This window comes from Rhinatrema bivittatum, chromosome 3, assembly GCF_901001135.1.
Source record: "Rhinatrema bivittatum chromosome 3, aRhiBiv1.1, whole genome shotgun sequence".
NCBI classification, from domain to species: Eukaryota; Metazoa; Chordata; class Amphibia; order Gymnophiona; family Rhinatrematidae; genus Rhinatrema; species Rhinatrema bivittatum.
In genome coordinates this window covers 282,538,585-282,556,738 of record NC_042617.1, presented here as the reverse complement: position 1 = coordinate 282,556,738, position 18,154 = coordinate 282,538,585, and the positions used below count along the sequence as shown (strand labels likewise).

The following is an 18,154-nucleotide window of genomic DNA, read 5'->3' as shown; positions in this document are numbered from 1 at the left end:
GAGTGTGCACTTACATTTGTATTCATTTGGGTTTTTCCTTATCATTTAATATTTTTGGTTTAGTTTACAGTTTATTTCATTTTTTATTTAAAATAAACAAAAATAAGAATAAAAACGAAAGGGGACCCCCCCCCCCTTTCTCCTGTTGAATTTTTTTTTATTTTTGAGACTTTTTTTCAAGTTCCCTGGTTCTTCTCCCCAACTCTCTGGATTGCTGCTAAAGTCCAAGTGCAGCAGGTGCAATTCCCAGTTGCTCCTGCCCCACTGGGTTGACATTTCAAAATGGTGGCAGCTGACCCTGTACATCTGTACAGCAAAATGGTTCTGGCCACAGGGTTGGTGGGTGCTATTTCAAAATACCTTTCCATTGGGGCAGGACCAACTGGGGATTGCTCCTGTCCTATTTGGACTGTAAAGACCAATGATTTGGGGCGGGGGGGGGGGGGGGGGGAGAGGTATGGGTGAAATGGGGCAGGCCCAGGGGACCTTTAATTATTTTAGCTTTTGTGCTGGCGCAAGGACTGGTGGAAGGCCTGGGCCTGGGCCAGGTCTGATGGCTGCTCAGTGAGGAAAATGAAATGAAAATCGAACAAAAGTTCATTTGGTATTTAGTTAATTTTGTTTATCAAAATGACATAAAAACCAAACAGGAAATTTAATTAGAATTTCCTGTTTCATTTCCTGCTTCATTTCAAAGGAAAGCACATCCTGACAGAACTGCCCCCGCTTATTTCACAGCTAGGAAAGGTCGTCCCATTATGCAGCACCTCTGGGCCTCCTGGGCAGCAGCACAGCTCTGCCCCCCCCCATGTACTGTGCTGCATTCAAGCGATTCTTAAAGAGCTCCTAAGGCGGGGGAAGCTTTGAGGTACAGAACTGCAAACAGCTGAATAGGTGAAATATATTTTTGCATTCTATTAAAAAAGGGGAGGGAGAAAACGTGTTGCGTGTGCGCCCTCGATAATAATTCTGTGTCTGCCTCGATATAAATCCCTCGCCCCCCGCCCCTTTCTTCAAACTTCATTGTTGGAGAGGTCCCTGGGGGGGGGGGGGGAGTCTATTAGTGCTCATTAACCCAAGAGCTTAAGTGGGGGAGATAGGCACAGTCTTAAGAGTGAAATCGAGAGGTTGTTTATTGCAATTAAAGCTCCGGTGCGCCTTCGTAGCAGGAGCTGGAAGCAAGAGGCAGGGACGGAGAGTGAGGAAGTGAGTGGCAGGAATAAGTCTTCGCAAGGAGCCCTTCTTCAGTATTTAAAGAGGCGGCGAGAGAGCGCGCGCTCGGCACACTCCACCCGGGCACAGCAGCAGCATAGCGGCTGCCACTCTGCAAACCCAGACTCCAGCAAGGCAGGCTGAGCACAGGTGACTTCCTTAAGGTTTCTCGTTTCCAAAGTCCGTCTCTCTCTTTCGTCTTTTTTTTTTTCTTTTGGGGTGTCGTGTCCTTGTTTTTCTTTATTTTTTTTTTTTCGTTTAAAAAGGTAAATTTACATTGATCTGCAGAAATGTTTTTTGCCTTTTCAGTGAACTGAAATAGTAATTCTCAATGTTTAAATATTTGTATGTACAAATACTTAAAACCGTTATTAAGGACTGTTGTAAGGTTTCAGAAGTCCGCTCTTTCTGTCACTTGGAGGGGAGGCAGTTAGTATGATCGCTTTGTAAGATGGAGATAGTGAACACTTAAATAAAAGTGAAGAGTCAAAAAGACAAAAGAGAGGAAAGGAATAAACAAGCTAGAAAGTAGAGAAAATGAGATTGAAAGAGGAAATAAAAAGGCATTAAAGATGGTAAAAGGGGGCTAGAATCGGTGAAAGATGATGGGATGAGAGAGGAAAAGAAATGTAAACGGGATTTTTCCGCTATTTACTCTACATTTCTCTCGTCCTGTGTTCAGATTAGTAAATGACGCCTCAGGGACGCAGAAGTTCAGGACCACGGCCATCCCTCCATGATAATACTGAACTGTACTTTAGTTTTCAGATGCTCCTTGGTTTGATTTTTACACTAAGTGCACTTTCCCCAGCCTGCGCTGCACTGCTCACCTTGCTTGATGTTATTTCTCCTACCCCACGATGAGCAGTGTTTTCATGCTCCTCTGTTAATTTGTTCAATTCAGACAAGCGATTACTCTTTTTTTTTTTTTTTTTAGACTTTAGTGATACGGAGAGCGTGGATAGCCCGGGTTAACTCGCTTTCCTGGGAACGGAGCCGGGCAGTATTACTTTCAGGCACATCCTCCAGAAATTAAAGGGGAAACTTACAAGGAGCATAAAGGGGGTGAGAGCGCGACAGAAAGCTGGACGGGGGGAAGCGGTGAGGAGGGAGAGGCTGAAAAGGAACGAGATGCACAGAAAGTAGAGAGAAATACACTAAAAAAAAAAAAAAAAAGTCATAGGTGAGAAGGCGAGCCAGAGTGACAGCAGGAAAAATGGAGAGAGAGGTTAGTTTATTTGAGAGAGTTTGATTATAGCTAAAAATCCAGACTCTTGAGAACAAATGACCCGAAATAAAATGCAAACAGCGAGTACCTTCTGAACAGAGAATGCGAGCGGGGGGGGGAAAGCGTTTGGTGCTGCCCTGCTGACCTTTTGCCTCTGCTCCTTTCTCCAGCTGGCGGAGGAAGATGCGCAGTTCCCTGCTCTTCCTGGCGCTCCTTCTCCTGATGGTGGTGGAGAGGTGCCGGGCATACTGCGAGGAGACTCCGGAGCCGGGGGCCAGGGCAGCGCAGCCAAAGGTACCCGCAAAGAGCGCTCTCTTACTGCCTGCCTGGGGCCGAATAAATAGCCCCCGGTTTATTTATTTATTGTTTAACATTTTTATATACCGAAATTCATGTAGCAATGTTACATATCATTTCGGTTTACATTATAACGTTAAAAACACACATGAAAGAGTGCGAATTACATTGACCAGGTAGATGAAACTTGGATCAAGAAACCTGGGGAAAAATAAAATAAAAATAAGATAAAAGCGAATACAGTGTTACTAAACAGAAATGAAAATGTATCTTTTCAAATAGTATTAGGACTATGGAACACACCAGGAAACTAACTGGTAGCAGATTTAAAACAAATTTAAGAAAGCACTTTTTTCAGTCAATGCACAGTTACACTGTGCAATTTATTGACATAGGATGTGGACAAGGCTAGTAGCATAGTCAGGTTTAAAAAAGGTTTGGGCAGATCTATTAACAATTATTAGCTTAAGGTTTGTTTGGGTTGGATTTCAAGAGCAGATAAGAAACCCGCCTTGCCACAGCATTTTGACCCAATCCCATCTGTTTCCGAAATTTTGCTGCTGAATCCACCGAATCAATGAAAAGCTACTTTTTCTTTCATTCCAACTATTCCAACAGTAGATTTTGATAATACTGGTTGGGGCTCCCCAGATTGGGTTACTATTTATACATGTATGTGTGGTGGGCAACATCTGTGATCCCTGTTCCTGATAGGGACCTAGCAGCAGTAGTAACTCCTCCCAGGCTGAGGCCTGAGGGTGGCAGCGCTTTCTGGGTTCTGCATGTCCAGTTCTGCCACAGAGTAAGCAGCTCCCCGCCTGGGCCCACCACTCCTCCCTGGCCTAGCTGGCACCGAGACTTGACAGCATAGCCATTTTCCTTCCCTGATCAGGCAGCCAGTGTGCAAACACCCCCACCCCCCCATCAGTTTGTTCACCCCTGGTATACAGAGTGTGTATATAGATGAGAAGGCTGCTCTTTCCCTGCTCTCCCTCCTCCTCATCCCCCAAGAGGCACAAGACCCTCTATTTATATTGTTTTATGTTCTCATGTATGTTTCATTTATAAACAGCTTTTGTAGCTATAGCTAATTCTGGTATGCATGTATGACGATTTGCAGTGAAACTAGAGTCATAAGAACAGAAGAAATTGCCATACAAGGGTCAGACTGAGGACCCATCAAGCCCAGCATCCTGTTTCCATCAGTGGCCAGTCCAGGTTGCAAGTACCCAAGCATTAAATAGATCCCATGCTACTAATGCCAGTAATAAGCAGTGGCTATTCCTTAAATCAACTTGATTAATAATAGCAGTGTATGGACTTCTCCTTCAGGAACTTGTTCAAACTTTTTTTTTTTTTTTAACCAAACTACACTAAGTGCCTTAATGACATCCTCTGGCAATGAATTCCAGAACTTAATTGTGCATTGAGTGAAAACATTTTCTCTGATTTGTGTTAAATGTTCTATTTGCTAACTTCATTAAGTGCCTCTTAGTCCTTTGTATTATCTGAAAGAGTAAATAACAGATTCACACTTACCCATTCTAGTCCTCTCTTTCTCTTTCAAGGCAGTACTGAGTCTGCTAGATTGGAGTTGGGACTTGGTTACTATGTTTTCATTAATTTGCTAGATACAGCTGCAAAATTTCACAATCATATTACATTTACTTTTATGGAAATATATAGCATATCAAGCAGGGAAAGCATGTCTAGATACTGTTTCAGGAATGCTTTCCAACAGATTTGTAGAAGGGGTAGGTGTGGTGGTGGGGGAGAGTATGTGGAGAGTATAGGTGTGATGTGAGCTGTGTTTTGTTTGCCTGAGGGGGTGGAGAAGTGTGCATATGTGAGGGAGGCCTTATTGTCTGTGCCTTTGGAAATTGAGGGGGGAATGAGGCTGTGTGTAGTATGGGGGTATGTATCTGACGAATGGATGTGTGTGTCTTGAGTTGGTGGGGGGTTGGGTGGGAGGATTTTGAAGAGGGCTTGTGTGTATGGGTGATGTGGTTTTTTATGGTATTGCTGTATGTTTGTAGGTAGCATCAGTGGTTATATGGGTGTATTTGGGTGTGGGGTGTCTGGGGGGGGCGGGTGTGATATCTATATCTAATCAGTTTTTTTTATATACCACAGCTTGTGTGGGGATTTTTGTATATTGGATGTGTGAGGGGGGTGTTGTATGCTAGAGGTGTCTGGATGTGGGGGGATGGATATGTGTGTTTGAATGTTTGTGTGGGGGTGGGTTCTGTGCATGGATGAATGTGTAGCATGTTGTATGTTTAAGGGATATGTGTATCTTTGCGTGTGTGTGTGTATTGTAGTTGAGAAGCTGTGTTGGTTATTTTCCCTATCTCTGTGGGAGGGAGTACAGGTATGGGTGAGCTGGGGGAAGATTTCTGTCATGTGTGTATGGGGGGGGGGGGGGGAGTGTAGCTATGTGGAGTGTGTGTGTGTGTGGGGGAGGAGTGTAGCTATGTGGAGTGTGTGTGTGGCTTTGGAAGTGCGGGGCAGTTGGCTTTGAAGGTGCCTTTCGATGCTGGGCTTCACTTATTTTTCCCTTTTGTCTGCCTTTTTCCACTGTGGGCAAAATGCTGAAAGGGTAAGGAGGGCTTTTCAAATGGCATTGTGGTCAGCATGCTACAGCTTCTAACACAGAGCGCTGCAGGTGAAGCTGTTCCGCGTCCACCAGTTACAGCCAGGAGAAGGATTAGTTGTGCCCTATTTTCACTGAGGAATGGACTTAAATTCCAGCAGGGAAGGATGAAGTGAGACATTAGGAAGCACTGGAGTGAGTTACCCAGCTAGATAATGGCATCTCCATCACTGGAGGGTTTAAAGAGCAGGTCAGATAGGAATGGTTTAGGGTCTGGGATGGTTTAGGTACAACAGATGATACCTGGTGGTAGGGGATAGACCGCATGACCTGCTGAGAATCCTTTTTGTCATTCTAGACCACCTCTTGAAATGCCTGGAAACTTTAAAGTGTCTGTAAGTGGTGCAGCGAAAGTAGAGGATAACGAGTCAGCCTTGGTGGGAGAAAGCAAAATAAAATTTCTAAAGATCTACCTTACCAGTTAGGAGCATCTGCTACAATTACTGAGCACTTATGTAGCATTACAATGTGTGAGTAGCATGGTAAAGACGCCCAGAGACAGACGCAGAGCTCACAAGCAACAGATGGACATTGGAGAACAGGGGGTTGCTTTAGTGGATTAGGGATCTTTGCCCTCTGAAGTTTATAGAAGAGAACAGTGAGAGCCTCTAGAAGTAACCCTGGGAGGCTTAGCTCTCACATTTCCATCCCAGCAAGCCAAAAAGCTGCTCTTGGAGGATAAGAAATGAAAGCAGCTGTGAAGAGGAACACTTCTTGTGGGCACCTGTCCATACCTGGGGCAGTGCCAGATCTGTAGCTGGATGGGAAATAGGGTGGGAGCTGAGGGGTCAATAGAAGCAAAGAAGAGGAGCCTAGAGGACATACGATATGGAAGCGAGCATTTATCCACTTGAGTGCCCTGTAAAGTGGAGAGATTGTACTGTACAAAACTCATTCTGAATTAGTGGGAAAATTCCGCAGGTATAGATGCGGTTTGGCAACTGACAGAATTCAGAAAGGATCATTGGTTTATTTTATTTTGTTCTTAATGGGAGGAAAGAATGGGACACTGAAAAAAAAAAGAGATCTTTCTCTCTCTCCCCCCACCCCACCCCCCAAACCTAAGTGGTTCGGTTTCTGACGAAGAAGAGCAACAGGATGACAAATGTAAATGAGAATGGTCTCCGGGGAGCACGGTCCCAGGGCTTGGGATTATTTTCAGAGAAATCTGCCCTCCTTCTGTCACCGTGCAGGGAGAGGGGAGAGTGCAGTGCATGGGGGAGGGTGTTTGCAGGTGAAGGGCAGGTGCACTGACATGGTGCAAGGGAGCATGGCTGCAGAATGAAGAGCAAAGATACAAAACTGAGGGTGCCTCTCTTTCAAAGCAGCACGCTGCAGCTTCTGTACATCTTAATGTAGCTCTCCTATCACTTATAGAGAAGAACGGAAATGACTTTGTCTCTCACTCCTGTAGGATGACAGATCATGAAGCCATATTATGGTCTGTCTTATAGAAAATGTTGGTCCATCATTCGATTTTCTCAACTGTACGTACTCCCTAAAGATAAGCAAGCCATGGTGGCCCTTTTTTTTTCCGCTCAAAATGTAGCAAGGTAATTTGGGGTATGTGCTGCTCTCCTGGGCATCTGTTTTTATGGGCGCTTCCGAGTATCTCCGAATTTTGACTTCTAGTCCTAGCTATTTCAGAACTTCATACCCATCATTACTGTTACTTAGCAGTTCTGTGGCGCTACTCGACATATGCAGCGCTGTACAAAAACATATAAAAGACAGTTCCTGCTCAGTAGAGCTTACTATCTAATCAAAACAAACATAGGGCATAAGAGACTTTGGGAATTTCATTTTAAGACCATGGTTAAAAACTGAGGCTGTAAGCAGCAGAATCAGGAGTTAAGATTTAAAAATAGCCTCAAAAAGGGAAACTTTGTTAAATGAGTTAAAAAAAAAAGTGGGTTTTGATAAGGGAAGGACGTCTATTCCAAACATATGGTGCAACCAAGTGGAAAGCATGGAGTCGGGTCTTGGTGGTAGAGGAAAAGGGCATAGATAGATGAGACTTGCTGGATGAGCAGAGTACAGAAGGAGGGGTGTAGAGAGAAATAAGAGAGGTAGTGAGGAGCTGTAGAGGGAAGTCTCTTGTAGGTGAGTAAGAGGAACTCTAACTGTATGTAGGAATGGATAGGGAGCCAATATTAGTAACTTGAGAAAAGGGGTTATTTGGGTGTAGTGACTTTGGCGAAAGATAAATTGCGCAGTGGCGAGAGCTGGCTCGCTGGGAGACCAGTGAGGAGCAAGTTGTAATAGTCTAAGTGGAGGTGATGAGAGAATGGATAAGGGTTCTGGTAGTGTGCTCAGAAAGAAAGGGATGGATTTTGGCAATGTTATAGAGAAATAGATGGAGAGGAAGGCCCAGGACAGAATCCTGAGGCACACCCGTTGATAGTGGGATGGCAGTAAAGGAGGATCCGCCAGATGGAACACTAAACGTGTGGTGGGAGAAGAAAGAAGAGAACCAAGACAGGAGAGAGTCCTGAAATCCAAGTGAGGACAGAGTATCAAGGATTAGGTGGTGAAAAACAATGTCAAAAGCAACAGCTCAAAGAGGATTAGGACTGAGTAAAGGCCTTTCGTTTTAGTCATAAAGTGATTGGAGACTTTGGGAAGGGCTGCTGCTGTGGTATGTAGAGAGCAAAAACCAGACTAGAGTGGATCAAGAATGGCTTGAGATGACAGTCAAGACAGCGGCGGTGAACAAGCATGTTCAAGTAGTTTGGAAGCAAAAGGGAGAAAAGAGATGAGATGATAGTGGGCAAGACTGGTATGGACCAGTGAGGGGTTTTTTTTTTTAAGGAGTGGTGTGATCGCAGTATGTTTGAAGGTGGCAGCAGGAACAATAGCACCACAAAGAGACGACTGCAGTGGAGACAGAGCTGAGGAACTGGGTGGGAATGGGGTCAGAAGAACAAGTACTGAGTTTGGAGAAGGAGAAATGATGGGAAGCTTCCTCCACTGTGACTCCCTGGAAACTACTGCCTAAGCCCCTTTCATATTTTTGCAATCAAAACGTCATTGCATTTGAAAGCCAAGATGTCATTCAGAATTTGCTGTGCAGCAGACTTCACCATACCTGGGAGCTTTCTCCTGCTGATTTGATTTGCACACTGCAGACAAGTGCTCCCTTCTCTTTGTAAAAGCAGATTTTATGTCCTTGGCATGCTTAACCATATGCAAAAAAATAAAAAAAAGTATTTCTTCAGTTTTCATCTTTCTGTTATATGCTGCATCTGCAATCACATCTGTACATTACTCTCTCGTAGACATTCCAGGGTCTGTAATTGCTGTCATTTCAAACACGTGAAAAACAGCCCCCTGTGTAGCTTTGGCTTTCGCCAGGGCTTCCCCCCCCCCCCCTCTTCCTCCCACACCTGCGCAGATTCCTTCTGCCTCTCTGAATTGACGCTCTATGAGGCCTGTCGTACTTCATCCCAGATTCCTTTCTGCACATTTATTGGCCTCTCATTTTTTTTTTTAATTGTACCAATAAAAGAATAATTGGCTTTTCTAAGGACAGTCAGTGGGGAGGACAGTTGCAGATGGGGCTGTGAGCAGAATGTTCTTCTAACAGGAATTTCTTCTGCAGACAGGGACACTTAACGGGGTTTCGACAGATGCTCTTGTAAGCGGAATGGAAAATTAAGCAAACATGTCAGTTATGGGTGTGCATGCACACACCACTATGCAAACACAGATGCAGAGAGATTTCTACACGCAGTATTGTCTATTCAGGTGCACATACACACAGACCCAGGTATGAATACAGATACTCCAACAGAAATACCTCACAGATAAGACGCATACACTTTTTTTTTTCAACAAATAGCAATCAAAATCAGCAGAAGTATAATTCTACAAAACCATCGGCACAATAAAACATCCATAACAATCCCCCCCCACTTGTAATACATAAGTAAAGAGTATAGTAAAATTCCATCCATACTCTATCCCCCCAACCCTTATCTTTAACTCCACAACAATCACACCCTTACCCCCCTCCAGGTGCCTCCTGAATTGGTTCACCCCTTTGGTAGCGGTTTGACCCACCTACAGCGGTGCTCCCTTTTACAATGGCCTGCAATGACATACGACAGGAGGGGTTGGAGCCATAAGCAACATGGGAGCCGGGCACCATAACAATAGGAGCCAGGGCCAGGTACATCCTTCAGTAGCAGGGGTAGCTTGGATGGAATAAACTTCTCTCCTGCAGCTCTTCTCCAAAACAGGTGCAGAACAGTTCCTCCCTATACGGTCATACAGCTACAGAGTCAATCACAGATACACAAAGGCTCGTGCGTATGTAGACACAAAGATGCAGATCCGCACACGTAGCTTTCAGAGGGCTTAGCCGTATGAAGTCTATATAGCGGAGAAACCATCAAGGAGGCTGGTGGCCCCATTTATCGAGGTATGAGCTTTCCAGGGCAAGAGTCCACATGATCAGACAGAGCCACAGCTATTCATAAAAACCCATTGTACACACATACTTATATAAGCACACAGATGTACAAACACTCAGCCGCATACACTCACAAACCAAAGTTTGAAGAGGCTGATGGGGTGGCTCGTGGCAGTACTATACACTACCATTCAGAGGAGCCCCCAGTTCAATTCCTAGATTTGGTCTTCTGAACTTTGGGGAAGCTGAGGCTGGGGGGATGCTGTGGAGGCAGAGTTCAAAGCCCCTGGAGGAAACCAGGGTAGGGGAGGAATTGTGGTCCTCTATAATGGTGATACCTGTCGGCTGGATTTCCAGCCCATGACACAGGGTTTTGGAAGGGGCCCTGGTGCATGTGGCTCCTGACCTCTAGATAGTTTCTTCTACAATAACCAAATTTAAAAAACAGTGAGAAGGAGGTCTATTAAAAGGTGGTGCGGGGGGGTGGAATCCCTGGCTACGTGTGAAATGAAGACTCATGGCAGTAGGGTCCCAGCAAATGAGCTGGAAGAAAAATATGAACTCCCAGCCAAATAAAAAAAAAAGTGCTATGCTAATGATGTCACTGCTTTACTGATGCACAAAAAAATACAGCAGAGATGTGAGCTGTGATGTCATCTGCTATATGCAATGGCATGTTTTAGAGTTCAAATCAAGCTAGGTATCTGCTGAAAGCCGTGGCTGCTATGTTGAATATGCAGCAATTATCAGAAAGGGGGCTGAGTGGCATCCACAGAGCTTCGCTCAAAGGCTGGGGAGGTGAGAAATGTTCTAATTGGCTTTAGTGTAATCTCTGCCTGGTGTTGCAGGGACAAACCTTCAGTCCCAATTAGAACCAAGTCCAAGTGATGAGTGAAGGTGTTACCCCCATGGAATTGATTACTCCCCAGAGCAGGGATCAGGCCAGACATCTGCTGCAATAAATGTTCTTTGACGTTCTTAGCACTCTTGATAACCTTCCTGCTGCCCCAGGTTAGGATGGGAATGGCTCTGGCTGCTTGATTCACCCAGCTGTTGAAGTGATGCCACCCTCATTCCATAACCTTTTGGTTTGAATTTCCCTTAAAAAAAAAAATGTATATACATACATATATATATATATATTTTTTTTTCTAATATTAATTAGAGATCTGGTTTTGGGGAGAATAGTGAGGTAGCTAGCTCAGGTCACCCCAACCATGCACACTTCATGTTAAAACATTATAGAAATATATAGTTTAAAAAAAACACACACACACACATCATAGAAAGATTGGGCTGAAAAGGCAGTTAAGAGGTCATTTAGAATCAGGCAGAACTGGAATGGAGCTCATGAGATCATCCCAGGGCGCAAATCCCCCTGTACCTGAACCATCCCAGACCAGTGTGTGTCTGACCTCTTAATCTCCCTCCAATGATGATTTCACATCCTCCCTAGGTAACTCCCTGGTCCACTGCTCATCCACCCGCACAGGTAAAGTTCCTCCTACTGGAATTTAAACTCACCACTACCAGTCCTGTCTCCCATGGAGAGAGATGGAGCACATCCTTTTTTTCTCTTTTCTGATTCTGAACACATTAGGGTTTGCTCTTTCATCTGGAAAGGTGGTTGCTTGCTGACTGCATTGAAGAGGAAAATGTCAAACCGCGACGGAGGGGGGAAGCTTTCCTCCGGAGGCATGTTGCTGATGGGCAAATTGCTTGTTCTAGACTACCTCCGCTCCAGCTGCAGCCAGCTGGGGTTCTATGGCAGGAGCTGGCAGAGGGGCTGATGTAATAAGCTGAGCGTTAAAACTTTAGCACACAGTTTATCGAGGTACATAATAAAACCGTAATGCTCGATGCAGTATGATGATGGTATGCTAATGCATCGATAACGAAAAATGTGCATTAAAAAGTTTTAGTGGGCACACATCACACTATGCACAGAAAATATACGTGCACAAATCATATTGCTACATGTAAAAAAAAAAAAAATATTTTTTTTGGGCACACAAATGTTTCCTGACTGCAAGCCTGGCACTTGTTGCCGCCTATGGACCAACAGCTTTTGCCTCCTCCCTAATGCAGAGAGGTGTGCTGGTGGCAACTTAGCTCCTAGTCAAAGGTGGTTAGGTGGACTAAAGTTTCTAGGGCTAATACCACCATGAGCATGGAATTTGCAGGAGAGGGGGCTAACATGTACGTACATTGCATGTTTTCTGTGCTCAAAATTGCTTGCCGCATTGGCAGTAAAGTTTGCTGACAACTGCAGGTTAAACTGTGGGCTCTGAGTGCACCTTATTACATCAACCTTAGCCTCAGGACAAAATGTCTGCGGGTGGGAAAAGAGGCAGTGACTGGAGATCCTGGGGGAGGGGGGCATGTTCACTGCCAGTAGATCAGTGAAATCGAAGGGCTGGATTTAAGAACTGCACAAAAAAAAAGTAAAATTCCACATAAAAATTAGTGCAAGCTAAATTTGTTCCAACAGCACCATGGGACACTTTCCTCTCCCTTCGATTTAGCACTTTATGGAGTAAAATTTCAGCAGTGCCTCGGCCAGGAATTGTTTACTGTGGAATATTTTGTCTTTCAACTTTTAGTCAACCCCCCCCCCCTTTCTTTTTCTTTTCTCCGCACTGAAAAGCCATTTTCTTTTTCTTCCATCCTTTCTTTTTTTTTTCCTGGCAAAAGACCTCAAATATTTACAAACTCCCTGCATCCTTACTGAAACGGTACTACGACGGAGGCTCCTATGACGGCTTCGTTGGGCTGATGGGCAGGAGGAACACAGGTAAGGCTTCTCAGCCCTTATTCACCCTTGCAGCTCTCTTACTGAAATGGAAAGAAAGAATGACATCCGGGGCGCAGTGAATTTGACCAGGGGAGGAGTCTGTGTCCTCGGGCCACAGCCTATAGATGTAGGGCTGAGCCTGACGGCACTGACCTGGGTCGGGTCACGTGCATGGTCCTGCTGGCCAATGACGAGGCTCGCTGCACCTGAGCCATTTCTGCCTGCAGTCCCAACTGAGGGGGCGGAAGGGTTGCATTGTGATGTTACCGCAAAGTAGGTGGCCTGCTCTTTGTTGCCACTTCCACCCTTGCGTTTCGTTTGAGTGGAAAGCTACAAATGATGAGCCTACAGCAGCAGCCATTGCAGCACTTGTAGCCCACTCGTCCTATGGCTGCACACAGCCCAGGACAGCAGTACTAAGAGCCCGTGGATCTTATGGCACTATCACTATTAACATGGCTGGTAGGAGGGGGGAGCTAAGCCTGCCCTGCAGTGGCGTAGTGGCAGGTGCCCACCCAACTTAGACCCAGGCCCACCCAACTAGCACCGGAACTGCAAGGCTGTCGCGGGATCCCATCCCCGCGACAGCGAACAAGAGAACCCACGCCTCGCGCGCCATCACGGCACACGTGGGGAAGCGCTGCTGCGGCCGTATGGCCAACCGGCGTTCCTGTTCGGGGGGGGGAAGCGGAAGCGCCGCGCGCAGCTTCCGCTTCCTCCCCCCAATGCAGGAAGATCAGCTGCCTCTCCTGTTGCCACCCATTCTCCTGCTATTTTCGGACCAAACGGCCCGCCGAACTTCCTGTTTGGGGGAGCGGAAGCGCTGCGCACAGCTTCCGCTTTCTCCCCCAGAGCAGGAAGATCAGCAGCCTCTCCTGCTGCCACCGGCCTCCTGCTATCTTCTTCGGGCGTCGGGCCGTATGGTCCGCCGATCTTCCTGCTTGGGGGGGGGGAGGAAGCGGACGTTGTGCGCTGCGCTTCCGCTCCCCCCCCCCCGACAGGAAGTTCGGCGGGCAGTACGGCCCGACGCCCGAAGATAGCAGGAGTCCGGTGGCAGCAGGAGAGGCAGCTGATCTTCCTGCTCTGGGGGAGAAAGCGGAAGCTGTGCACGTGCTTGAATGTGTATGTGTGGATGAGAATGGGAGTGTGTGTGGGTGAAAACTGGAGCCTGGGTGTGTATGTGGGTGAGAATGGAAGCTTGAATATGTGGGTGAATGGGAGCTCGAATGTGTGTATGTGTGGTTGAGAATGGGAGCCTGGGTTTGTGGGTGGGTGAGAATGGGAGCTTGAATGTGTGTATATATGGGTGAGAATGAGAGCCTGGGTTTGTGTGGGTGGGTGAGAATGGAAGCTTGAATATGTGGATAAGAATGGGTGCTTGAATGTGTGTATGTGTGGGTGAGAATAGTACCTTAAATGTGTATATGTATGGATGAGAATGGGAGCTTGAATATGTGTGGGTGAGACTGGGAGCATGGGTTTGTGGGTGAGAATGGGAGTCTGGGTTTATGTGTGTGGGTGAGAATGGGTGCCTGGATGTGCGTCTGTGTGTGCATAAGAATATAAGCCTGGGGAGGGGTGGGAAAGTGAGAACTTGAATGTGAGCTTGTGGGGGGGGGGGGGAGAGCATATGAGAGTGACAGCTTGAGTGTGTGAGAGGGAGTCTGTGAGAGAAAGCGTGTATGTGTGTGTGTGTGTGTGTGTGTGTGGAAGGGAAGAAGACAGTAATAGAAGAAAGACACTGAAAAGGAATTAGGAAATGAGCTATAAGGGAAAAAATGGGAAAAAGAGACCAGGACCAACTGATTAGAAAAATACAAAGATCAGACAACAAAGGTAAAAATATATATCTATATTTTGAGATGTTAGCAATTTAAATGTAAGCAACACAACCGCTCTCTCAAAATTTATGGACAGGTAGGAGCCGTGTATAAAATCGTAATAATAAGAAGGCTAAAGTACCACAAATCACCGTGAATTATGTTTGTATCATTAAGTAAACCTCATACTTAGGCGTAGATGTGAATGCTATGCTGCATAATTTGGCATTATTTATCAGTAAAAAAACAACTAGTAGACCTGCATGCCTACAGCCCACCCATGTTAACCTTGTGCCCACCCAAAAAATCAATTCTGGCTACGCCACTGCTGCCCTGGTTTTAAATTCAGCATAAAATGTATGCGGGGGGAGGGAGAGAGATTGACGTGCAGAATGGTTGTTGGATTTGAGCTGTTCGGGGGATGGACTGCTCACTGCTGGACTCCAGATCACACATACTGGTGAGGATAGAGGGTCCTGTCCCAAAGTGCATGGCAATGAGTGGGGGGAGGGAGAGAATTAGAGGCTGTTATCACAGATTATTCTGTCATTCCTTCTCCTGCCCTGCCTGCAGTTGCCGAGCAGATCACTGCTGCAACAGTTTCCATCTACCTCCCTTGGCTCTGCACAGAGACACTGGAAGCATGGCGGGGCGGGGCGGGGGTACCCCTCTAGCAGCTCCTGTGGGGAAGCTGAGCCTGGGCAAAGTCAGAGAAGCTAAATAAATATATGGATAAAGGTGAGCCAGATGATATTGTGTATCTGGATTTCTAGAAAGTGTTTCACAAAGTCCCTCACGAGAGACTTCTTAGGATATTAGAAAGTCAAGGCATAGGTGGCAGTGTCCAATTGTGGACTGCCAACTGGTTAAAAGATAGAAAATGTAGACTAGGGCTAAATTGTAAATTTCATGTGGACAAGTACAAACTGATGAACTTAAGGAAGAGTAACCCAAATTATAGCTACACAATGTAAGGTTCTGCATTAGGAGTCACCATGCAGGAAAAAAATCTGCCCAGTGTGCAACAGCAGCCAAGAAAGTAAACAGAATGCTAGAGATTATTAGGAAAGGCATGACGAATAAAACAGTAGGGGTGTGCATTCATTTTCGCCGTATTGGCGATCCGCAACGTATATTGCACTATTCGTAGTATTCGTGGGGAAGTGAAACGTATCGCAACTCCCCACGAATACACGAATCTTCGCTGAATTATACGGCCACCTAAATAAAAATTTAAACAAACCCTCCACCCTCCTGAACCCCCCAAGACTTACCAAAACTCCCTGGTGGTCCAGCAGGGGGTCCGGGAGCCATCCCCTGCACTCACACCCTCTGTGCCGGTTTCATCATGGCGCCAATAGCCTTTGTCACAGGGGCTACCGGTGCCATTGGTCAGCCCCTGTCACATGGCCATCGGCGCCATCTTGTGCTCCTACCATGTGACAGGGGCTGACCAATGGCACCGGTAGCCCCTGTGAAATAATATGGGCAAAGGTTATCGGCGCCATTTTGAGTACTGGCATCGGACGGCCGGAGTTCAGGAGGTCGCTCCGGGACCCCCGTTGGACCCCCAGGGACTTTTGGCCAGCTTGGGGGGCTTCCTGACCCCCACAAGACTTGCCAAAAGTCCAGCGGGAGTCCAGGAGTGACCTCCTGCACGCCGGCTGTCCGATGCCAGTACTCAAAATGGCGCCGATCGCCTTTGCCCTCACTATGTCACAGGTACCGACGGTCGGCCCCTGTGACATAGTGAGGGCAAAGGCGATCGGCGCCATTTTGAATACTGGCAGCAGATCGCCTTTGCCTTCACTATGTCACAGGGGCCGACCATCGGTACCTGTGACATAGTGAGGGCAAAGGCGATCGGTGCCATTTTGAGTACTGGCATCGGCCGGCCGGCATGCGGGAGGTTGCTCCCGGGCCCCCGCTGGACTTTTGGCAAGTCTTGTGGGGGTCAGGAGGCCCCCCACAAGCTGGCCAAAAGTCCCTGGGGGTCCAACGGGGGTCCCGGAGCGACCTCCTGCACTCCGGCTGTCCGATGCCAGTACTCAAAATGGCGCCGATAGCCTTTGCCCATATTATGTCACAGGGGCTGACCAATGGCACCGATAGCCCCTGTGACAAAGGCTATCGGCGCCATGATGAAACCGGCACTGAGGGTGTGAGAGTGCAGGGGATGGTTCCTGGACTCCCCGCTGGACAACCAGGGAGTTTTGGTAAGTCTTGGGGGGGACAGGAGGGTGGGGGGTTGTAGTTAATTTTAATTTTAGCTGGGACACGAATAGAAATCGCTGTATTAACGCATCGGGGCGCCATACAGCCGAATGCAACGTATCTGCTCCCCGACGAATCCAAATCACGAATGTAACGTATGGCGTCCCTCTACACATCCCTATAAAACAGAGAATATCATAATGCTTCTGTATCGCTCCATGGTGCGACCTCATCTTAATATTGTGAAGAAAAAGATATAGCAGAATTAGAAAAGGTACAGAGAAGGGTGACCAAAATGTTAGAGGATGGAATGATTCCCCTTTTAGGAAAGGCTAAAGAGGTTAGGACTCTTCAGCTTGGAGAAGAGACGGCTGAGGGGAAATATTATAGAGGACTATAAAATGAGTGGAGTGCAGAGCCGTAACCAGGCAATGTGGTTTCCTGAACATACCCAGATCAGTCCAGAAAAGTGGATTGTGTATCCCTACCAGCAGGTGGAGTCAGAGAACAATTAGAACTTTGGGCACTGCTACATAACGAGAGTGCCACCTGCAGTCACTCAGTATTTCTCTGACTCCAGCGGGTGGTACAGATGCACACCTGCAGTCTTTAGTTATATTTTTTATTTAGTTAGTTTGAATTTAATTTTTTGGTTTACGGTCGCTTCCTAAGGTGTTAGGCGCCTTCATGGGCCATCCCTCAGTAGAAGCCGGGCGTCCGGGGAATTGGATATTCCTGTCAGGGTTTTGCCCGCCACAGTTCAGTGTCTGACGACCAGAGGCTCCTGGCTACTTACCGCCTCTGCTACAGCTGCTCCCTTGTCTCCTGCAACAGCTTTTCTCTGTGTCTTGGTAGTTTAATGAAAAAAAAAAAAAAGCTGTTTTCACTGCGGCTGACTGACAGTCTTCAGTGCTGAGCTAAGGAGAGGTGCAGGAGGGACCATGTCTTTTAAGGCCGGCCGGAGAAGCTGTCAGCAGTGTTCCCCTCAGCTCCTGGGGCTCCGGGTCGTTTTCTGAGGGCAAGGGTGAGTTTTTTTTGGGGGGGGGGGGGGTCAGGAGGGTGGGGGGGTTGTAGTTAATTTAATTTTAGCCGGGAAACAAATAAGAATCAACGTATAAATGTATCGGGGGGGGGGGGCCCTTGCTGAATGCAACGTATCTGCCCCCCCCCCGACGAATACGAATCCCGAATGCAACATATGGCGTCCCTCTGCACATCCCAAGCATTAGATGTGGCCTCCTTATGCGCAGTGTGTTCCCTGGGGTTAGAGGGCTCTTCAGGGCTTCTTGCCTCCTCCCTCAGGGAGGGAACATCTGTCTCGCCTTCGGCTTCGCGGGAAGAGGATTCTCCGCCTGTTCTAGCCCCGGTGAGGGAAGACCTCACCGGGGGAACTGATATCACCCCAGCCGACTCTTCAGTGGGAGAGGGGGACCCAGAGGGGTTTTCCCCAGAATTTGTCCTCCTTATTCTCAAGACTTTCCTGGCAAGGAAACGCTCGGCAGTAGAGCGGCCTGGTCTCCTG

General features: G+C 47.0%; 1 protein-coding gene across 1 annotated transcript in view; it reads left to right on the top strand.

Moving 5' to 3' along the window:
* Nucleotides 1–1,049: 1,049 nt before the first annotated feature.
* TAC3 (tachykinin 3) overlaps nt 1,050–18,154 on the top strand; it is a 32,381-nt gene continuing 15,276 nt past the window's right edge. Inside the window, exons 1-3 of the mRNA XM_029596984.1 lie at nt 1,050–1,362; nt 2,611–2,734; nt 12,499–12,598. Of these exons, the coding sequence (XP_029452844.1) occupies nt 2,624–2,734; nt 12,499–12,598 (211 nt within the window). The 5' untranslated portion in view covers nt 1,050–1,362; nt 2,611–2,623. The remainder of the gene's footprint in view (nt 1,363–2,610; nt 2,735–12,498; nt 12,599–18,154) is intronic.